The 22,307-nt window shown below is 62.4% G+C and overlaps 2 protein-coding genes across 14 annotated transcripts in view; one reads left to right on the forward strand and one right to left on the reverse strand.

Moving 5' to 3' along the window:
- Positions 1–13,197, forward strand: part of MYO7B (myosin VIIB) — a 103,161-nt gene extending 89,964 nt beyond the window's left edge. For 2 of the 5 annotated variants that reach the window (XM_033231868.1, XM_033231869.1), the window contains 18 exons: positions 3–170; positions 1,691–1,808; positions 1,901–2,027; positions 3,171–3,334; positions 4,428–4,609; positions 5,547–5,677; positions 6,078–6,235; positions 6,496–6,649; positions 7,134–7,289; positions 8,145–8,250; positions 9,056–9,169; positions 9,487–9,574; positions 10,019–10,125; positions 10,619–10,804; positions 11,112–11,228; positions 11,449–11,532; positions 11,696–11,815; positions 12,194–12,579. In XM_033231868.1, the coding sequence (XP_033087759.1) occupies positions 3–170; positions 1,691–1,808; positions 1,901–2,027; positions 3,171–3,334; positions 4,428–4,609; positions 5,547–5,677; positions 6,078–6,235; positions 6,496–6,649; positions 7,134–7,289; positions 8,145–8,250; positions 9,056–9,169; positions 9,487–9,574; positions 10,019–10,125; positions 10,619–10,804; positions 11,112–11,228; positions 11,449–11,532; positions 11,696–11,815; positions 12,194–12,295 (2,382 nt within the window). In that variant the 3' untranslated portion in view covers positions 12,296–12,579. The other 3 variants (XR_004441842.1, XM_033231870.1, XM_033231871.1) reach the window with 3 other exon arrangements.
- A 52-nt stretch (positions 13,198–13,249) lies between these two features.
- LIMS2 (LIM zinc finger domain containing 2) overlaps positions 13,250–22,307 on the reverse strand; it is a 44,105-nt gene continuing 35,047 nt past the window's right edge. For 7 of the 9 annotated variants that reach the window (XM_033231884.1, XM_033231887.1, XM_033231880.1 and 4 more), the window contains 6 exons: positions 17,580–17,729; positions 16,733–16,883; positions 15,615–15,707; positions 14,994–15,042; positions 14,794–14,869; positions 13,255–14,192 (listed from right to left, as the gene is read on the reverse strand). In XM_033231884.1, the coding sequence (XP_033087775.1) occupies positions 14,045–14,192; positions 14,794–14,869; positions 14,994–15,042; positions 15,615–15,707; positions 16,733–16,883; positions 17,580–17,729 (667 nt within the window). In that variant the 3' untranslated portion in view covers positions 13,255–14,044. Of the gene's footprint in view, positions 14,193–14,793; positions 14,870–14,993; positions 15,043–15,614; positions 15,708–16,732; positions 16,884–17,579; positions 17,730–22,307 lie in introns of all 9 variants that reach the window. The other 2 variants (XM_033231882.1, XM_033231879.1) reach the window with 1 other exon arrangement.

A 22,307-nucleotide genomic window follows, 5' to 3' on the forward strand; every position in this document is an offset into this window, starting at 1 on the left:
AGGAGGAAGAGCTGGTGGAGCTGCTGGCCCGGCACTGCTACGTGCAGCTCGGCGCCTCAGCGGAGAGCCAGGCTGTCCAGGAGCTGCTGCCCAGCTGCATCCCCCACAGGCTATACAGGACCAAGCCCCCAGACAGGTGGGCGAGCCTCGTCACTGCCGCCTGCGCCAAGGTCAGCTTGCATGCCGCTCAAGCACCCAGCCGACGGCTCTCCTTCAGGTGGTGGGGGGCTCATGGATGGACTCCCTCCCTACAATCCCCACCCCCCGGGGGAACAACAAGCTTCAGCTTGACAGTTATGTAGAGCCTTGTCCCTTCAGGTTTAAGCAGTCCACTCAGTTCAGCTCTCTGTCACAGGCCCATGCCACCTTCTTCCTTCCAAGCTGGCATCTTGGATGGGTCCCTGTGCTGGTCTGCACTGCAGTGTCTGGCCAGGCCCTGGCCTCTCGGCATGAGAGGGCACCCGCAGCGGCTGACTGCTGACCATACCATGGCCTTGGGGGCCCCTCTGCCTGCCCCTGAGCCTCAGCATCCCCTCGCTGGGTGCATGGGAACCCCCCGGGCCAGAATGTATGGACATTCTAAATATTTGATACATGTCGAATATTTTCAGATCACCCTTCAGATTTGATGCATTTATTACATTCCCAAAGCCAGTATGTGAATAGTAACCACTTTTTAAAGAAATAACACTGTATTCAACAAACAGTGAAAAGAAAGTTCGGTTGGATATTATGGTCGCTGATATTATGGTCCCACAGTGGTGCTGGGGAGAGGAACGGGTGAAGGTGGGGAGTCAGGAAAGAGGAAGGAAGGAAACTGGAAGACAAGGAACTAGAGGTGGTCCCCAAGAGAGGCCCCCAGAGACAAAGCAGAGCTCCAGAGAAGAAAGAAGAGAGAAGCACCCGGGACACAGATTCGGAGCAAGATGCCCTCCTGCACGGAGCGAGTCACAGACCCACAAGGCATAGGCTGGCAAGAGCGAGCCTGGGCTGGGGCACACAGACAGCGCCTTCCACAGCTAGCACAGCCCCGCCCTACAGATGCCAATGAGGGGACAGGGAACAGCTTTCCTCCCTCCTCCTAATGGGTCCCCACACCCCTCCCAGGTAGAATAGGGCAGCACTAGGCCGGGCGCGGTGGCTCACACCAGTAATCCCAGCATTTTGGGAAGCCAAGACAGGTGGATCACCTGAGGTCAGGAGTTTGAGAGCAGCCTGGCCAACATGGCAAAACTCCATCTCTACTAAAACTACAGAAATTAGCTGGGCGCAGTGGCATGCGCCTGTAGTCCCAGCTACTCGGGAGGCTGAGGCAGGAGAATTGCTTGAACTCGGGAGGTGGAGCTTGCAGTGAGCCGAGATCGCACCACTGCACTCAGCCTGGGTGACAGAGCGAGACTCTGTCTCAAAAAAGCAAAAAAAAAAAAAAAAAAAAAAAAAGGAATAGGGTTGCACCAGTCCCTGGGGACGTCCCAGGTCCCTCCCTGCAGGCTCTGTCTCCAGGCACTGGCCTCACTTTTTTTAAGTAGACGTCCCAGGTCCCTCCCTGCAGGCTCTGTCTCCAGGCACTGGCCTCACTTTAAGTAGAGGCTTCTCAGAAGGATCCACCAACTCTTTTACCCTGAGCACTGGGTGAGGGATTCACTGGGGAGGCAGGTGACGGAGGTGACATCCAGGATCCCCCTCTCAGGCCCCATACACTCAGAGGCAAGGCACACCGCTGGCCGTGCAAGAGCAGGTGGTGGACGCCGCCCGCCTGCAGTGGCCGCTGCTCTTCTCCCGGCTCTTTGAAGTCATCACACTCTCAGGTAATGGCATCTGACGGGGGGGCGGGGAGCGGGTACAGGCTGGGCACCCAGGGATCCCATGCAGCCTTCACATTGCCGTCTCTCCTGGCCAGGCCCCCGCCTGCCCAAGACGCAGCTGATCTTGGCTGTTAACTGGAAGGGGCTTTGCTTCCTGGACCAGCGGGAGAAGACACTGCTGGAGCTCTCTTTCCCAGAGGTCATGGGTCTGGTCGCCAAGAGGTGGGGGCCCTGAGGGAAGATCTCCTCACACCCTGAGTCCTTGGATTGATGCATCTGGGGGCTCAGGGAGAGATGGGGAGAGGGGCGGCGTGCGCTCCCGGGTGACAGGCCGGGATGGTGGGACAAGAATCAACGTATACGATGCCCTCTGTACTTGGGAGTCCCACCCTCCCGCACCAGGCTGCAGTGCCCACGAAGTGCTCCGTTGGGGCATCACAGTTGCACTCGCAGCTTCTCTTTGAAACCCAGATCCACCCGGAAAGAGCACAGAAGCGTGCAGCCTCTGGCGTGCACTTCTTTAGAAGGCTCCTTTCTTTGTTATGGATAAGAACTGGTGGCCTAGAGGGTACAGATTGTCTGACGGTGACTTCACAGGGTCTGGTCGGCAGGGTGGCATGGTAGTTCTCTCTATGGCTCTCCAGGCTGGGTAGCAATGGCAGAGCATTCGAAGGGCATCTAGAATTGGGTTTTTCCTGGTGGTGCCAAGGAGGGAGAGTGGCAAGGGACAGTGCCTGGTGTGTCCCGGGGCACGAGGCAGGGCAGGGGCTGACCCCCACTCCCAGGGGAACTTTTTCATGCCTTTTGGGAAGCCCCAACCCAAGCCCTGCCAGAGCGCCCCTTGGTGAAAGCACATGACAGAGTGGCACACGCATCTCCGGGCTGTGCCAGGCATACAGTGGTCACCACTCCCCACTGGCCACCTCTCACTGAGGCTGTCCATGCTGGGCACTTTCCTGTATGCCACGAAGTCCTGACAGCATCACCCATTCTGCAGATGAGTCAACTGTGGCACGCCGAGGCTCAGTGGCTCAGAGTAAGCACGTGGCAGAGCTGCCGACTCAGCTCAGCTCTGACCTTTGCAGCGTCCCTGTGGTGTCCCTGCACACCGGCCACCTCATTATCTGCCCAGAGCCAACCCCACCCATGGGCTGCACCACTTGCAGCCTCTGAGGGACCCTGTGCCCCGCCATCCTTCATTTGTCCAGACCCACAGTGGTGTCTGGCCTGGTCCTGGCCCTGGTAGAGCAGCTCTGTGTCCTCATCTGTGACTCAGGACCCCCAGTCCCGCCTCCTGAGGCTGTTTAGGGGCTGGATCAGGGGGAGGTGGAGGGGGCTCCTGGTCATGCTGCCCTCTATCTCCAGGGAGGCCCAGGGCAGGCAGAGGCTGCTGCTCTCCACCATGCATGAGGAATACGAGTTTGCGTCGCCCAGCAGTGTGGCCATCACTGAGCTGGTGGCCCTGTTCCTGGAGGGCCTGAAGGAGAGGTCCGTGTTCGCCATGGCCCTGCAGGACAGGAAGGCCACAGGTGCCAGACTGGGTGGGGTGGGGGGAGGGCTGCGCAGGGGGTCTGTAGGGAGGCGGCGTGCTCATCTCCACACACAGCAGCCGCAAGGCAAGCAGAGGGAGGGAGGGCCCCAAAGCTCTGTGGGGGCAGCTTTAGACCAGGCCCTACCTTCTCTCAGCCACTGCTTCCTCTTCTACAAAATGAGGGGCTAAAGGAGGTGGTCTCCAGCCCCGCAAGGCCAGCCACGCTCAGCACTGCACTGCTGCAGAAGCACCGAGAAGGGCCAGCCTCCAGCCCAGGGAAGCTTTGAACACCATCCCCACAGTGCACTGCTGCAGAAGCACCCCATTATCCCATTTTACAGACACGAGGCCAGAGGCCCAGAGATGGAAGTAGCTCGCCCAGGTCACACAGCTCAAGGGGATGGGAGCCTAGTTCTTGGCCGCAGCTCTCCTGCAAGCCGGCACTCCAGCGAGAGCTGGGCTGTGTCTGTGGGCTATAGGGGAGCATAACAAAGCCCCAGGACCCCTGCTGGCCCAGGCTGTTGGCGGGGCAGTCATGGGCAGTGGGTGGTGCAGTTAGTGCAGGGACTTCAGAAGGGGGTGCTGGTTGGGATGCAGCAGAAGAGGCTGTGCGTGGGGTCTTTGGGCAGTGAGAAATGTCAGCTGAGATGTGCTGCCCTGTTGCCCCATTCAGTACTCACGGCCACCGCACGAGGGAAAGAGGATTGCCATCTCCAAATTCCAGATGAGGAAGCGGGCTAGAGAGGCAGGCAGCACTCAGGCGAGGCGTGGGGACTGCCAGCCTGTGTATCCTCCCCTCCCTCATCCCTGGCTCCTGGTCAGCCTTCCGAGGGTCTCCCAGGGCTAGGGCTGCAGTCAGAGCTCTCGAGCCCCCGCCCACCCTGGGCTCTGTGCCTGTGTGGCTGCAGCAGGTGACAGCCGTCTGAGGCCCCCGAGGTTCCAGTCCCACCACTGCTCACTCTTGGAGTGGTCTTCTGCCCACCACTCTGTGCCTCTGTTTCATCCGTCAAGGGAGATGACCCACAAAATGGCAGCACAGCCTCTGGCCCCTGCAGAGCCCTCAGCAAATGGCAGCCTCCCTACCCTTACAGATGACGCCACCCTCCTGGCCTTCAAGAAGGGGGACCTGTTGGTCCTGACAAAGAAGCAAGGGCTGCTGGCCTCTGAGAACTGGACCCTCGGCCAGAACGACAGGACAGGCAAGACGGGGCTGGTGCCCATGGCCTGCCTCTACACCATCCCCACGGCCACTAAGCCCTCGGCACAGCTGCTGGTAACTGGCACGCTCCCTTGTCCTCAGCCTGGGTACCCGAGGGCAGGGTGGAGCAGTCCTGGGATGCCTCGTCGGGAGGCCTAGTTCAGGCCCTGCAGCCCACCTAGCAGAGGCCAGGAGGGCCACCTGGGCAGCCCCCACCATTCTTGTGGCAAGGTGTGGGTGCAGTGCCAGCCCAGCTCTTGGTACTTAGTAGGCGCTCAATAAATGGGTGTTCCCTCCCTCTTCCATCACGGGTGTGTCCTGGGGACAAACCCAATCTTCCTCTGCCTCATTTACACTCTGACCCAAGGGGGCCCAAGTCTCTGCCCGCACAAGGGAACCACCCACCCCAGCCAAGACCAGGCTCTCGGGAGACAGGAATGGCAGGCATTGCAACATGGACGGTACTGAGTGCCAAGTATGTGCCCTGTGCCTGTGGTATGAGTCTGGGCACAATAGTAGCTCCACCCTCAGGGCAGACGTTTGGGCAGATAATGATGCATGGATCGCAACTGTGTAAAGTGCCACCAAGGAGAGGGACCAATAATAGGGTGGGGAGCTCCCCCTGTCTGGGAAGGCATCCCTGAGGGAGGGACGTTTGTGCTGAGGCCTGAAGTTGGTGGCAGACCAGGCAGGTAGGGCTGGGGTGAGAGGGGCCCCATAGAGAAGGGGAGCTGAGGGTCTGAGAAACCCAGAGTGCGGGGCCCCCAGAACATGTGATGTGGGTGCCACAGCCATTGCCACTCATCCTCCCGAGGGAAAGGAGAGAGGCGCCAAGAGGCAGAGTCACGGTCCTGGGTCACACGGCAGGTGACGGGTATGGGTGAGCCCTGGCCTGTCCAGCCCTGGGCATGACCCCTCCCAAGTCACTGAGGCCGCCGGGCTGGGAGGAGCCTGCAGGAAGGGCCTCATGGGCGATGGCTCCTGGGCACCCACAGGCCTGTGCCCCCTCCAGAGCTTGCTTGCCATGTCACCAGAGAAGAGGAAGTTGGCAGCTCAGGAGGGGCAGCTCACAGAGCCACGTCCCGAGGAGCCACCCAAGGAAAAGCCGCACACCCTGGAGGAGTTCTCCTTCGAGTTCTTCAGGTGCCCCCCAAGCCCCGCTCCGTCTCATTGCACCCCCACCTCCCAGCCCCACCTCGCCTCATTGCACCCCCGCTCCCAGCCCCGCCCCGCCCCGCCCCATTGCACCCCCACTCCCAGCCCCGCCCCATTGCACCCCCTCTCCCAGCCCCACCCCACCCCGTTGCACCCCCGCTCCCAGCCCCGCTCCACCTCATTGCACCCACTGAGGGCTGCAGAGAGGCCACGCCACCCATGTGGAGCCTGCCTGGCCTCCCCAGGCCAGGGGAGTCAGGAGGGGCTTGCAGCAGGGTGGGGTGCTCTGGCCCTCCCACAGCCACCCAGGGGTGTCAGACAGAGGACAGAGAGGCGTGGGACAGAGAAGGCCACAGGGCAGGCCTCATGCCAGCCTCTGACCTCACAGGGCTCCAGAGAAGGACACAGTGAGCATGGCCGTGCTGCCCCTGGCCCGTGCCCGCGGCCACCTGTGGGCCTATTCCTCTGAGCCGCTGCGACAGCCGCTGCTCAAGCGAGTCCACGCCAACATTGACCTCTGGGACAACGCCTGCCAGATCTTTGTCGATATCCTTCCCCGCCAGCCTGCCTGCGCCTTGTCAACCCCAGGGCAGAGGCACCCGGCAGCTCCTGGCCCTACAGCTGTGCTCTAGGGCAGAAGAGCCCAGGAGGTCTGAGAAACCCAGAGTGGCGGGACAGAGCCCACACGTGGCTCACCGCAGGGCTGGGGTCGGGGTCAGCAAGGGGCCTAGGTCGGGGTCAGCATCAATCCCCAGTCTGTGGTCAGCGTGGGGCCGCCCCAGCAACATGCTCCTTGACAGCCACACCCATCCTTCGGTACATGGGCGACTACCCCTCTCGGCAGGCCTGGCCCAGCCTGGAGCTCACCGACCAGATCTTCACGCTGGCCCTGCAGCACCCAGCCCTGCAGGACGAGGTCTACTGCCAGATCCTGAAGCAGCTGACGCACAACTCCAACAGGTCTGCTGGGGCGGTGGCCGGCCCGCGCTGTCACCCTCAGTCCTTATCCCAGCCCCTGAGGCCAGACCGAGGCTCAGAGGGGACACCGCAGCTCGTGGCGGCAGAACCTCCGCCTGCATCAGCAGTGGGAAGGGCTGAGGCCCTTGGTCTGCTCTGCTGATGTCCTAGGGGCGGTCAGAGCAGGAGAGGATGGCCCTGCCCGCTCCCACCCCGTGCGTGTGACCTGGCAGGCCATGGCCTCTGTGGGCTTCAGTGTCCTCTTCCACAAAATGGGTGCAATGCCCACCCACCCCCATTTTGAGGGTGCAAAAGCCCGTGGCATCAGGCAGCTGGGCACAGCTGGCATGGTGCAGCTTGGCTGGTGCCCTTCCCCTCGGGCCCTCTAGACCTCAGTAGTTCTCATATCCGTCCCTGCTCCCCAGGGTGCCTGCCTGGCCTGGGCCCCCTGAGGAGTCCTTCCCCACTGACAAACACCATCTTCCAGGCACAGCGAGGAGCGGGGCTGGCAGCTGCTGTGGCTCTGCACTGGCCTCTTCCCGCCCAGCAAGGGGCTGCTGCCCCATGCCCAAAAGTTCATAGACACCCGGAGGGGGAAGCTGCTGGCCCCCGACTGCGGCCGCCGCATCCAGAGGGTCCTCAGGTGAGCCGAGTGCCTCCAGCCCCCAGCATTGACCCTGGGCCCACAGACCTGGGACGTCGTGGGCCTGGCCAGACCTCCAGGAGCTCATGGTCCCAGGAGGACTCTCCAGAAGCCAGTGTCAGCTTGGGAGGCAGGATCAGGCCCCGAGCCGCCAGAGAAGAGGGTGGAGGGTGAGGCCCCGGAGGGTCGAGAGAAGGCTCAATCATAGCCACCAGCTCCCCTGCCCCACCACTGCCCGGTGGTGGCACAGAAATACTGCCTGGGGGATAGAGGGGGACTTGGATGCCCCAGCCCAGGCCCTCAAGGCTGAGGTTAGAGGCCCGTCCTTCCAAGTCCATGAGGCCTCCCTCATCCGCCCACAGCCGGGAAGCTCCTCCTTGGACGTCTTTGCTCTCCCCCACCGCTCCTGCTTCCTCTGCTTGGCCTCCTGTGGCCGTGAGGAGGGCAGGTTGACTGTGGCAGTGGCTGATTTCAGTGGCAGCCATGGTCACAGAGGGAGGTGGGCGCCCCACAGAGGCCCTGCCAGAGTCCCTGGCCCCTGCCCGATGCTCCTATTGTGTGAGAACAAGAACACAGCCAGCCTCACTCACCGGCGCCTCCCCGGGAGCCCCTGGCCTGGCCCTTCCCATGTGTGGCCCAGGCTTTCGGGCACAGCTGCAGCGTCACTGCCTCTGAGGCTGCACGCGAGCCAGGGGCAGCCCCTGGGATGTGCAAGGGGCTGGAACCACCCTGGTGATGGTCACTGGGGTTATTTTTCTTTTGTTTCTGGCACACGGTTTAGGGCCCGCGTTGGGGTTGGGGCATGGGTGAGGATGAGGGTGGGGGTGGCACCTGCAGCACACGCTTCCCCCTCAGGACAGGGCCCCGGAAGCAGCCCCCGCACCAGGTGGAGGTGGAGGCCGCAGAGCAGAACATCTCCCGCATCTGCCACAAGGTCTACTTCCCCAATGACACCAGCGAGGTGAGGCACTGCTCTGGCCTGCACGGCAAATCTCAGGCCTCCAAACGCCATGGGGCACCCTCCCTACTGGCCCAGCCTGCTCCTTGGAACCCGGGAGAGCCTTTTCTAGGGCTGTCCCATCCTCACCAGTCTCCTGCCCCTCCCCATGGGACACAGGCCCCGCCTGCCCTTTGGAAGTCAGGCCAGTCCCAAGGTATGAGTTGGGGGATCCAGGCCCAGGACACAGGAGAGAGGACAGAGGGGTGGGCAGCAAGGGTGAGTCCCAGGATCTGGGGGCTCCTAGGGGCTTCTGAGCAGCTGGGGTGCGGGAGAGCAGGTGTCCCCACTGTGTGTGCCTTGTGCACAGAGCCTGCCATGGCTGCTGGGGGAGAAAGGGGACAGGGGACAGGTGGGAGACCACCAGGACCCAGCCGTGACACAGAGGCCTTCACCAGGGGCAGCAAAGAGAAGCCGGCTGAGAGGCCAAGGTGGGCAGTGTCGCCTCACGCCCTCTCCAACAGCAGGGTGGTCTTTTTGGTCTTGGGGACCTTCAGATCCCAGTAACAGGAAGTTCCCACAGTCTGGCTGCTGGGCTCTGAAGGCAAGTCAAAAGGCCAGGCCTCTAGGGCCCAGGGCAACGAATGCTGGGACTAAACAATGTGAGCCTCTGGCCAGGGTTCTGGAAGGGAGGCTTGTTCTGCTCAGGGCAGACCACATCCAACCCAGGTTTCATGAAGGAGCAAAGGTGCCAGGCTAGGAAGGCTCATCCTGGGCTGTGCTGGCCCCTAGCCAGGCCCCGAGCCTCACCAGCCGCCTCTCTGTCCAGATGCTGGAGGTGGTTGCCAACACACGGGTGCGGGATGTGTGTGACAGCATTGCCACCAGGCTGCAGCTGGCCTCCTGGGAGGGCTGCAGTCTCTTCATCAAGATTGCAGACAAGGTGGGCTGGGCTGGGGCTGGGGCTGGGCAGATGGTGGGCGGGCGGGTGGGCGGTGAGCGGGATCCTAGGTGCTGCCTGGTGGGGGCCTCGGCCAGGGGCACCCATGCTGGACCAGGCTGCGCAGCCAGGGCTGCCGGGACGGAGGTAGGTGGGGTCCCGGAGCAGAGCCAGCTCCACACACCGAAAGCCCACGCACAGCCGACTCCAGCGCAGCACCCAGGCCGTAGGTGGCCAGTGGACCAGAGCCCGGCAGGTCCCTCTCAGGAGGACAGTCCTCTGGAAGCCACCCACCGTCCCTGCACCTTCCCCTTCCCCAGGTCATCAGCCAGAAGGAGGGAGACTTCTTCTTCGATTCCCTGAGGCAGGTGTCTGACTGGGTGAAGAAGAACAAGCCCCAGAAAGAAGGTGAGGAGGCCTCTGTGGAGCTGGGTGAGGGTGCGGCTGGGTGGGGTGAGGGGGCACCGTCGGCCTCCGTGTGGCCCATGCCCATTCATCCATCCATTCCTTCCCGTGTCCCTGGGTTGTGGGGACAACCAGGCCCTGGGGCCCGGCGGTGAGGGCGTCCCAGCTCAGGCAGGAACTGGTGGCTGCACCACGGGGTGATGAAGGATGCCCCAGGGCTGAGGGGCATGACCCCCATGGGCTGGGGGTGGGAGTCCAGGAACATCCCTGGAGAAGGCAGCCTCTACACTCATCTTGGAGGCTGAGGAAAACGTGGGGGACTGGGGAGGAAGAAGGGTGGAGGCTTTCCAGGCAGGGAGGTGGCAGGCGCAGTGTGGGGGTGCCAGGGGGTCAGGGCTGGTGCATCTGCTGGGCCAGGCTTGGTGCCCACTGCTGGCCCTCGCCCAGGGGCCCCCGTGACACTCTCCTACCAGGTGTACTTCATGCGGAAATTGTGGCTCAACATAACTCCGGGGAAGGACGTGAATGCGGACACCATACTCCATTACCACCAGGTATTGGGCAGGCTGCCCTGGTGGGCATTGGGGCCACCCCCATCCTCCCACACCTGTTCTGAAGCTGTAGAAGCCAGCAGGCCAGGGCAGGACCAGCCTCAGCCCTGGGTGCCAGCCCATGTGGTAGGCAGACCAAGCCCCTGAGGGCTCTGGAACCAGGAGCAGAGGGCAACAGTGTTTGGGGACAGTGACTGCACTAGCATCTGCAGCATGACTTGGGGAGGGTGGGACAGAGGGTCCTGTGGCCCATGGAACAGTGGCCATGGCCTGCAGGGCCAACCACATGGGTGGACTAGGCCATCACCTCCACGCAGATGTCAGGGGGCCCTGCCCTGACTCAGGGTCATTCCCCTGGCCTGAAGCTCTACCCTGCTCAGTCTGTCCTGGATGGGGTGGGCTAAGTCCCAGGTCCCCACCATCTGAGTGGGAAAGAGGTTGGGGGCATGCGGGTCGCGGCCGGAGACCCAGCATGCCCAGTGTATCCACCACCCAGGAGCTGCCCAAGTACCTGCGCGGGTTCCACAAGTGTTCGCGGGAGGACGCCATCCACCTGGCGGGCCTCATCTACAAGGCCCAGTTCAACAACGACCGGTCCCAGCTGGCTAGTGTCCCCAAGATCCTGAGGGAACTGGTGCCCAAGGACCTCACACGCCTGATGTCCTCAGAGGAGTGGAAAAAGGTCCCTCACGGGGCTGGGGAAGGGTTCTTGGGCTGCTGCTCCTCCCTGGGATCCTGCCCCAGCGCCATGCCCTGCCTAGGCTCCAAGACCACATGGGTGCACACGGGTGGTGTGGAGGGTGGGCTGGCTCTGCACACACCACACCTTCCCACGCTGTCCACAGCACCACCGAGACTCTGTCCCACGCCGCATTCCTCCCCTCCCCTCCCCTCCCCGCCGTGCTGGCCTGGGGCAGGCAGGTGCTGCCCCCACCAGGGCCTTGCGGGGCCTCAGCACCCAGGCCCTCACTGGCCCTCCTGTTCCCCAGAGCATCCTTCTGGCCTATGACAAGCACAAGGACAAGACAGTGGAGGAGGCCAAGGTGGCCTTCCTGAAGTGGATCTGCCGCTGGCCCACCTTCGGGTCTGCCTTCTTCGAGGTGAAGGTAGACCTTGCCCCACGCCCGGGCCTCCTGCCCAAGCAGGCTCTGCTCAGCTCTGCCCCGGCAGGCCCAGCATCAACCAGCACACATCTTGGGTGGGACTGGCCACGAGGCTGGAGGGCGTGGGCGTGTGTGTGTATGTGCACGTGGCCTAGGTGAGCTCCTGGGAGCTGCAGCCTGGCCTCCTGGGCTGGACTATGACCGCTGTGTCCCTCCCTCCCAGCAAACGTCAGAGCCCTCCTACCCGGACATCATCCTCATCGCCATCAACCAACATGGGGTTCTGCTCATCCACCCCAAGACCAAGGTAGCTGCTGGGCCTCCGGAGGGGCTGGGGGCCACCAAGTCCAGGGACCCGTGCAGGTGGGGCTGCAGTCACCTCTGCGGTGTGTCCTGCCTCTCTCCTGTCCCCTAACACACAGCCCACGGGCTCTGGAGGCACCCTGCCCACCCACCCTCTCTGCCCCCAGGACCTGCTCACCACCTATCCCTTCACCAAGATTTCCAGCTGGAGCAGCGGCAGCACCTACTTCCACATGGTGCTGGGGAGCCTGGGCCGTGGCAGCCGCCTGCTGTGCGAGACCTCCCTGGTGAGCTCTGGTCCTTTCTCCCAGCCAGGATGCACAGGATGGAGCGGCTGGAGACTGGGTTCCCCACCCTCACCCCTTTCAAGTGGCTCATTAACAGGGCTCAGTCACAGGGACCAGGCGGGGCCAGCAGACCTGGAGGGGGACTGGGTGCATCCCCAGGACCAGGAGCCCTTGCACCCTTGGCCCGTTCTGAGGAGGGAGGGAGACCTAGCCCCAGCAGGGCAGGCAGAAATGACGGTCCCAACGGCAGGAACCTGCCTTCCCTTTCTCCATGCCCTGCACCGCTGGGTGGTGAGGAAGAGAAGGTGGTCCCTGAGTCCAGGACCCCCACCTGCCCTCTGCACCCACAGCCTCTGACCCACCCTGTCCCCTGTCCAGGGCTACAAGATGGACGACCTAGTGACCTCCTATGTGCAGCAGCTCCTGAGTGCCATGAACAAGCAGTGGGGCTCCAAGGCCCCAGCCCTGGCCAGTACCTAGCAGCGGATGCTGGCGTGTCTGCTCAGGCGCCTTCCCAACCTCCAGCCTGGCAGCACCTTCCCAGGCCCTCTCAGCCCAGGGCCTGTCCTCGGCAGGCAGCCTTCCATGCTGCCCCACATACAAGCCCACTCAGCCCTGCAGGTGGCACCCCTCTGGGCGCTGCATATGGAGGTGAAAAGACCCAGAGTGGGTCAGGAGTCTTGGCCCCCCAGGCTGTTGGTGGATGGCTGAGAGGACTCCCCCGCAACCCCACCCCACCAGAATGTCCAGTAAAAATCCCTAGAAGCGAGTGTGTCTGAGGAAGCAGGGTGTGGCACAAGGTGGACATGGGGCCTGGGAGGCTCTGGCCCGCAGAGAGCTACAGAAAAAGCAAAATGCCTGCGACTTTCCCAGGGAACTGAGAGGGCAGCTGCATTCTCCAGGAATGACTTCATCCCTCCCTCTTTCTGCTTCCTTCCTCCCCCTCCCTTCCTTCCTTCCTCTCAGACTGGGGAGGGACACTCATGGGAGAGTCCTCCTCCCAGGCCCCTCCTCACACCTTCTGTCGTCCCTGCCCCCACCCGCCGCCCGGGGCACCCAGGAGGCCTGGGTGGAGGTGCGGCTCTGTGGCTGCTGGCTTCGTACTAAGGCCAGCTTGTGCCCAAGTGGCCAGAGCTGGATATAGCACCTTGGAAGCCTGGATTCCCCCACCTCCCTGGCATGTCCTGTCCCTTCCCACCCCCTACTCTGCCCACTGGGACAGCTTATGTGGACCTGGCCACCCAAGCTTGTGAGGTCCTGGCAGGGCTAGTTTTCAACCCCTTATGGCAGCCTGGCCTGGGATAGAGGCTAGGGCCCCCTGAACTCGTGCCTGTCTGATGTCTGTCCCTCTGTTCAACTGCCCCAGCAGCAGTGTGTCCACAGCCACTGCCATCCCCTCCACTCCCAACCCCTGCCACAAACCACGCAGGCTGCTGTGGTCGTGTGAACAAGCCTTCATTGTGCAAGCGTGAGCCCAGCACCAGGTCTGCGCTGGCCACAGAGGAAGCGTCCTCCCTGGAGGTGGTAACAAGCCACCTCTGACCCTACCACCTCCTGGGCCCTGGCCCAACCCAAAGGCTCAACACGAGCCCCAAGGTCGGTAGGGGGGTGGCCAAGGTGGGATTCCAGGAAGGCCTTCCGAGGGATGGAGGTGGGTCCTGTCCCTCCAGGGAGCTTGTGGGTGTGGACAGCAGGACTTGCTGGCTCAGGGTGGGCACAGGGACACTGTGCCACTGGTTGAATGAGTGGTGAGGGATTGCAGGTGGCTCCTAGAGGCCTCTGCGTGGCCCTGGCCCTGTGGCTCCAGCAGGCTGCCCTGGCTGTGGGTGGCCCAGGAGCCCCATGCTCGTAGTGGGGCTGCTCTGGGGCAGGGGCTGTCACAGGACAGCACGAGCCACGTGGGGAGGGCCAGGCTGGGAACTGTGGTGCAATTTGCTCCTGTCCCTGGAGGTCGGTGGGCGGAAGCTGTGGGCACAGGCGGACGTAGCTGTCAGACGTGGGATCACAGGCTCCCACTCCCTAGCTCCTGCCTCCTCACAGAGAGAAGCCACAGCCAAGGAGAGGAGAGACATGGGGAAGGCAGAGATGAGGGAACAGGGAGGGAGGACGCAATGAGGAAGGGGAGGGTAAGGTGCAGAGGGTGCATGTGGACGGGGCTGAGGGGGCCGAACATGGACAGCGGGAGGGGAGAAGGCGGAGGGGCCGAGAGGCAGCCGCGCAAGAGGGCCTTCAGGCAGAGTTGAGGTCCGCGGCCTTGGGCTGGGCCTTGCGGGAGGTCAGCTCTGACAGTTTCTTCAGCCGCTTCTTCAGCTCCAGCGGGAACTTCTCGTAGCACCTCTTACACACGGGCTTCATGTCGAACTCCACAAACTTGTTCCTGGGGAGGAAGCCGGGCTGTCAGCAGAGCCCCACGCCCACCCCTTTAAACCCAGCCAGGTGACCGTGGAGTGGGCTTCCCCCAACCCCCAGCCTCCCCACGCCAGCAGGCCAGGCCCTAGGGTGAGCTGACCAGAGAGCATAGGGATGAGAAGGGCCTTGGGGCTTCCCTTCCCTCACAGAGGCTTCTCTCAGGTTCTGACACCCCAGAACCCTCTATGCCTCCCCACAGCCCTTGGAAACCTGGACGCCATTTCTCCTCTCCCAACTCCAGCCATCCCACACCCCTTGAGGCTTCCTGGATGAGCAGCTGACACTGCTGCTTTTGCATATGCTGTTCCCTGGGCTGGAACGCCCTTCCCTCCCCAGAGTCCAGGGTTCTGGCAGGTGTGTTGGAGGCACAAGTGTTCCTCCTCCTCTCACTGTGCCCTGGGGTCCCTGGACCTGCCCCCATCTCACTGGGCGGCATGGGGCTGGGATGCCCCTTGTCCCCACCATATCCCCAGGCCAGACCCAGCTGGTGTGCAGGAGGGCTGCTAAGAGGAAGGACCCGCGGGAGCCCCATCCACCCTGAGCCCCATCCCACGATCACAGGGACTCACTTCAGGGTGAGCTTGCTGTTGCAGGTGGAGCAGGAGAAGCAAGACACACACCAGGCCTTGTTGAGGGCGGACACCACTGTGGGGGAGGCGCGGGACTCAGCAGGGCTGGCTAGGCTGCCGCAGGCCCAGCTGGGCTCACAGCTGCAGCACCCAGGCCCCAGGAGAGCAGGTGGGGTGGGGGAGGGAACACAGGGTCTCACCATCGCCTTCAATCACATGGCTGCAGTTGTAGCAGACGTCCCCGAAGAGCTGTGGGCCGAGCAGGCTGTCAGAGCGGCTGCAGACAGTCACACCCTAGCCCAGGGCCATCATGCAGCCGGCCTGGCCCTCCAACACGGCCCCTCTCAGGCATCTCCCAGGCCCCAGCTGCAAGGCTGGGTTGAGGGCACTGCAACCCCTTAGAACCACCCCCCCGCCCCGGGAAGGACAGCAGGCCGGGACATTGCTCCCCAGAAGTCCCCGTTGCTCTGGCTGCTGCTGTCCTGCGAGGAGGTGGGCCCAGGTGGTGACCGCGTCCCATCAGCGCCCCCATCTTCTGCACCAGAGCGAGGGAGGGAGGGAGGGAGGGGGTTGCTGGCACTATCAGCCCCGTGTGCCCAGGACCTCACACCAGCCCCAGAACATTCTTCAGAGGAAGACACAGGCTGAGAGAGCTGCCTGGGTCTCGAGACCCCAGGCCAGGAACCAGGGCTGAGGGTGCAGGCCCGGGCTCAGCACCTGGCAGAACTCCTGAGGGGGTGTCCACAGCCTCCCCTGCTCACGGCAGCTCTCCTGGCCACCCCTCCAGATCTGCGTCCCTCAGGGCTCTGCACCAGGCTCACCTGGTTGTAGTGAGTCTCACAGTAGGCCAGGCCCTTCTTCTCATAGTGCCGGTGTCCCAGAAATGGCTTCTCACACTTGGCGCAGACAAAGTGCTGCGAGGACAGAGGGCGGGCCGGGCGGCATCAGGGCTAGAGCGGTGACCCCAAGGGACAGTGGTGACCCGGGGACAACAGTGACCCCAGGAGCGAGTGGTGACTCCAGGGGGCAGAAGGGGACAGGAAGCAGAGTCTGGGGAGGGGAGAGCCTTTCAGGATTCACACTGGGCAGAGGGCTGACGCCTCTGTGAATGCCCTGGGGTCAGCAGACCCCACCCCTCCTCTAAGACACCGATGGGAACCTTGCAAGTCACCATCCATTCCCAGTCTGGCCTCCCCCTCAGCAGCCTCAGCCCCAGGAGTCAGGTGCCAGCCCCATGCTGTGGCATGGTGGGCCCTCGCTGGCAGAGGCAGCCCTGCCTGTCCACGTCGCGCCTCTGCAGGCACCCCCTGCAAGCCTGGGGTCACTGAGCAGCACCTTGCATTCCCCCAGGGATCTGCTTGTGACGATGAGGGCTGGGGCCTGCATCAGGGCAGGACGGCATGGCCTCCCACCCCAGCTGCCACCTAACACACAGCTTCTGGACACAGCGCTGGCCAGGTCATCAGGGAAGGTGGTGGGCTCGCTAATCCCAGTGTACCCATGAGAACATGAGAGCCCACCACCCAGCGGGGACACTCCAGGTGACCCAGTGCTCACACCTGAGGAACTCTTCAACTCCGTGTTTGCACAGGGCTGTCCACATAGTGGGTTCTGTCAACCACAACCCCCGGGCACCCTGGGCAAACTGCCCCCAAGGTTTTCTCCTGACTTTGGAGTCTTTTAGAATGCCAGCAGGGGGAAGAGGAGAAGTGGGCACAGCTACCCAACCATGTGTGTGCACTCGAGTCTCCTGGCTCCCATGGGCAGGCTGGTGTCCCTGACTGACCACAGGGAGGGGCAGTACCCCCAAAGGAAGGGCCTCGCCGGGAGCCAGCCACACAGCCTGGGCTGGGAGTGTGGAGGAGTTTCAGGGCTCTCACCGTGACCCTGAGCTGGGGCACCCCCAACCTGAGGCCACGTGCCCGCCAGCCTGGCTCACCTCCACGTGCCACTGCTTGCCCAGCGCGTTGACCACTCGGCCCTCAATGGGCCGGCGGCAGGCACCGCAGATGGGGACGCCCATCTTGTCATGGCAGGGCAGGCAGTAGAGCTCGCCTTTCAGCTCACGGGCCTCAGCCGTCAGCTCCTTCCTGGAAGACAGCGTGCAGCCCCCAGGTGCCGTCCATGCTCTTCTGCAGGGTCATGCCAGCAGCGCCTCCACCCCGGGGCGCCCACAGAGCTGAGGCGGCAGCTCCCTCTGATCTCTGGGCTCTTGAAGACTTCCTGTGCCCCAGACAGGCCCTGGAGCACACACTCCCCGCACAGCCCAGAAGAGTGGCCTGTGCTCTGCACCCAGGCCTCTGAGAAGCAGGTCTGTTCTCCAGCCCCCCTCCTCCTCCTCCAAGCCAGACTGGGTGTCTGGATAGGCACGGAGAGGACTGGAGTGGACGGTGGGGATGGGTGAGGACAGGGGCTGCCTGTGCAACTCCTGTCTCTAACACCAGCACCAAGCCCACTCCCGGTCTCTTGCCCGCCCTTCTACCCCTGGGTCCCTTCTGCTGCTCCACCTCAACTCCCGCCTGCAGTCTAGGGGCCAGCCCGCCTGCCTCCGGAGTCTCAAGTGCCCCCCGAACCGAGCCCTGGAGAGAGAAGGTTCCTGCCATGGCCGCTTCCCGGCCCCTGGCCCACTTCTGCCCTGCGGCCCCCCTCTCGGGACCCCTCTCTCTGCCCACCCTGCTCACCTCTCCCGCCTCAACACTTCCCCGGGGGGAGGCCCCACCGCCCTGACCCTGGGCCAGCCCTGGCCCCCCGCCCGCCCGCCCTGCAGGGCCGGGCCGTGCACCTACCCACAGTGGGTGCAGCTGAAGTGGTCAGGGTGGTAGGCGTCGCTCCTGAACATGAGGGGCTGCTCGTCGATGACCAGGCGGCACCGCTGGCAGACGTACTTGCCCAGGCCCTTGGCCTTCTCACGGTTGTGGCAAGGCCGGCAGAGATGCCTGCGGGAGGCAGGGGCATTAGGGGCAGACCCCCCCACTCCCACACAGCCCGGCCACCTCCAGGAGAAGAGAGCCCGGACCCCTGCCACTTCGCTGAGCAGCTGGGGGCTTCCATGGGGCTCAGCCCAGGGTACAGAAAAGCAGGCTGCCCAGTCACAAGGCCCAGAGGGCCACAAAAGTGTCCTGGAAATGTGACCCACGCTCAGCAGGGAAGACGCCAGGACGCTCCAGTTCACTGCCTCTGGATCGTATTTTTCCTCTTTCTGCTTTCTCTAAGCCTAGGGCGTGCTGCGGAATACAGCAGACACTTCATGGATATCTGCTGAAAACACTGTTTTATTTTCCCAATGTATTTAACACACACGAGATAGAGTGAGTGTCACTGTGCCCAGCAGAGGGGCCAGTGAGGGTCCCGGGAGGCCCACTCACCCCCTTCCTTCAGGGTTTGCCAGATGAAGAAGGGCCCAAACTCATACAGGCGATTTCTGTCTCCAAAGACAAGCACAGCTATGTCAGGCAGAGGTCCCCAAACCCAGGAACTATCATTACAGAGCCTTTTTGTGAAGACCTCAGAATAATTTCTGATGCTACTTGCTGTGTTGGACAACAGCTGTGTTCTCAACGAGGAGACAAATCAACATGGTTTCTGTTTCCTTGGACCTCAAAGGTGGCAGGAATCTAGATTGAGTCCCCAGATAAAGATACACAGAGGCCCCAATCCAACACCCCGGCCCCCATTCCCACCTGCCACCCGAATCTCTCTCTGGCGCTCCTGCTGCATCCAGGCCTCCCTTCCCAGGCTCCCCAGCCCCAAGGGCCCTCTCCACCCCTCATCAGCCTCCACGGCTGCCGACACCGTGCTGGCCCCTTTCAGGCTGGTCAGGGAGGATACTGAAGAAATCCAATCTCAGACCCAAGATCCCCACCCAGGTTATGGTGGGCAGACCCCAGATGCCAGGGCCACCCATTCAGCATCCCTCCCTGGACCCCAGGGCCTACTACTACTGGGTCTGGACTCCATCCTGCACAGCACTGTGTTCCATCTGCCCTGGGGTATCTCCTCATCAGCTGTGTGCAGGACAAGGGACCCAAGCAAAGACCTAGCCTCCACTCACTAAGCTGCTGACTGGCTCTCTGTGCCTCCCTGAGACCCTGTGTGCCCAGCAGGGGCAGCAGCTCAGGGTCAGTTGATGGAATGCCTGGGTGAATGAATGATTGTGCAAGAGAGGAAGGGAGCCAAGGTGGCCATCATCTCCCCTCCCCACTGGCCAGGGCCCTGGCTCTTACGCCCCAGTCTCCCCTCCACACTGGCCAGGGCCCTGGCTCTTACGCCCCAGTCTCCCCTCCACACTGGCCAGGGCCCTGGCTCTTACGCCCCAGTCTCCCCTCCACACTGGCCAGGGCCCTGGCTCTTACGGCCCAGTCTCCCCTCCACACTGGCCAGGGCCTGGCTCCTACGGCCCAGTCTCCCCTCCACACTGGTCAGGGCCCTGGCTCTTATGGCCCAGTCTCCCCTCCACACTGGCCAGGGCCCTGACTCTGTACGCCCCAGGAATGGGAAGCAGTTGTGGCCTGTGACTTCAGTCTTCATCACCACAATCCCTGAAGCCCACCCTTGCCCAGACACCTGTGCCCCAGCCCCAACCCCAGGCCCAGGCCACCTCCTCAGCAGGTCTGGGGCTGAGCTGCCCCACCTGGAGCCTGTGGCGGCCAGTCTATGCCCCCTGCAGTGCCTCTGTCCCAGACTCGGCCCCATGACCCCACTCCACATGCTGGTGACTCCTCCAGAGCATCAGAACAACACTCAACCCACGAGGAATTACTTCTGTGTCAAAGATACAGAAATCAGCTCAATGCCTGAAAACTCCATCGCCACGATCAATGCCCTTGAAGCCATCGACAGTGATCATCCCAATAACAGAAGGTCTGTGAGCCCAGAAATGCCCTGCTCAGGGTGGTCAGCTTCAAGCCACCACCGTTCCAACCAGCCTGGGCCAATTCTTCCAGACAGCCGCCTGCAGGCACAAGAGGAAAGGGACCTGTGTCCTGGCTCAGACACCTCACACACAGCTGGCTCTCAGGCCAGACATGCTGGGAAGCCCACCTCTCTCGTAGGACGTCCAGATGGGAAACAGCTTCGCAACAGACCACGTCACAGCACCAGATCTAAAGGTGACCTTCAGAATTATTTTTCAGGTTGAATTAGGATCGAATCGAAGAATTCTAAACTCAAAATGCAGCAGAAAAACAACACACACACACACACACACACACGAAGCCTAAGTTCTGGAGGGACACGAGCTTGGGTTCAAATCCTGGCTCTGTCGCTTCCTACTGTTGGCTGATGGGTGAGTTTCTTCATGTGCCTGAGCCTCAGTTTCCTTGTCTGTGAAATGGGGCAATAATACCAGCTGCATTGGGTGACGTGAAGAGACAAATTTAAGATCCTGCCCCTTAAATGCTAGCCACATACACACAGTTTTCAATGTTTAAACAGCAAAACGTAAAGTCTTTTGAAACCAGGAAAGGTGATTTGGCTTCCCGTGTTGCTGGATGTACCATTTTTAGAAAGAGAGAAACGAACTTTGTTCACTCAGTCTCAGAGGTGGCTGCCGGCAGCACTCAAAGGCACCCCAGCCCGGAGCCACCCCAAGGAGGAGCCCCGGGGCCAGCGGTCGGATTCACGGGCTCCCGTGCGAAGGGGAGCTGCACCGGCGGACACCCGGCCTCTGAGCTGAGCCGCATCCCCACGGGCAGGACAGCGCCCCATTATGAGGCGCCTGCAGCTGTGCCTCGCTCCAGATAAAGGCCATGATTTATTCGGCATGCCCAAATGGGGCCTCATTATACAGGGCAGGACACAAGGACCCCACAGCAAGTGTCCTCAAAGAGTCGCCTCTCACTCAGTGAGCAATACTCCTCGGCCTCCCACCCTCCGTTCACAGGCCCCCTCCACTGTCTGCGGGCGCAGGCCTGAGAGCGCCGCCTATTGCCATGGCAGCCGGCCCCTCCCTGCCCCCCATCAGTAGGAAATCATCCCCTTCTGAAACGTCCTGTTGTGTCCCTCAGCTCCATCCTAAGCCCCCAAGCCAGCCCCCGCCTGCTCTGAGTCTCTGAGACAGTCACACACTGAGCCTCTGTGGCCAAGCTGGGGGCGGGGGGCACGGGCTAGGGACACACTAGAATATTCACGCTCTGGTGGCAGCAGCCGCAGCCAGAGGAGCGGCCCGCCACACAAGGGACCCCTCAGGAATGAAGCAGCCTTTCAGGACCAGAGGGGCTGTGGTCTCTCTTCTTCTCCTTAAATAGCCAGCGTTCCACGAACCACAGCGGCACGGAGCCCTCTGCCACCGACACCCACGGGCGGAGATCACCTGCTGCCCCACAGACCCCTGCCCCTTCCTCCTGGACCAGCAGCTAGAGGTAAGGGGCAGGCCGGGTGTGGCGGGCTGGGAGCCCAGGGCTAAGCAGAGGAAACACTCAGCGGGGAACCCTGCCCAGGGAGACAGGCAGCAGCCTGTCTCGTCCCATGTCTTTGGTGATGGTCTGACCTGTGCATTGAAGGCTGACCAGTCTGAATTCACAGCAGCCCACAAAGCGATGTTTTGTCCCTCTGATGGGGGCTTGCAGAGGGGAAGTGGCTTGCCCACAGTCCAGGCGGCAATGACAGCAACCCTGCCCCTAACCATTAGGCAGCCTTGACCCATACAGGAGCCAGATGCCTGGGAGAGGGTTCAGGCCAGGGATGGACTGGTGCTAATGCAAAGGCAACTGCCACCACCTGGCCATGGCTGCTGCTACCACAGGCCCTCCCTGAGGCCATGCATGCCCACCTGCCACCTCCACAGAGGCCTAAGACCTGTCCTAGATGCTCAGCTCACCCACAGCCATGGGACCCAACACTGCCCAGGCCCCGGCCCCGTCCCATTCCACGCCCCTTCCTCTTAGGAACACCCGCTCAGTGGCCACCTGAGCAGTGAGCCGTGAGGAATCAGTGAGTCTAGGCTGAAGTTCGTTTCTAAAGGGCAATGGAGAGTGAAGCGGGGCCCATCTCAGACCAAACTGCAACAACCAGTAACAGAACTCCTCAAACGAGGGACAGCAAGGGAGGAGAAACCTCAGCAAACCTGAAACAAACCAGGAAGCTGTTTAAGATGGCGTGAGTCTCAGTCCCAGAGGGAGCGAGGTGCACGCCCTTCGGCCGGGGCAGGAAGCAGAGGGCAGTGCCCAGGCTGAGACCCCTGGGCTGGAGGCAGGAGGCACCACAGGCCCACCTAGTGCCATGAGCTATGCTACCCCTGCTGTCACTCAGGGCCCCAAGCCCAGTAACACTCTGCTGTCACTGTCTTGAAACTCTTCCTTTTTGAGCAAGGGGCTGCACATTCTCATTCCACACATGGGCCCCTAAAATTAGGGAGTGGTCCCAGGGCCAGGAGGAGGTGCTGAGCCTGGGAGACAACTCCATGGCAAGCTCTGAGACTGAGTCACACTCCCTTCCCTGGCCGAGGCACCCTGGCAGTCTCCAGAGGCAAGGCAGTCCCTGTGGGCCCAGGGTTTCCCTGGTCTCACTTCCAGCTC

The sequence above is a fragment of the Trachypithecus francoisi genome, unplaced genomic scaffold, assembly GCF_009764315.1.
Source record: "Trachypithecus francoisi isolate TF-2019V2 unplaced genomic scaffold, Tfra_2.0 Lachesis_group13, whole genome shotgun sequence".
In the NCBI taxonomy this organism is placed as follows: Eukaryota; Metazoa; Chordata; class Mammalia; order Primates; family Cercopithecidae; genus Trachypithecus; species Trachypithecus francoisi.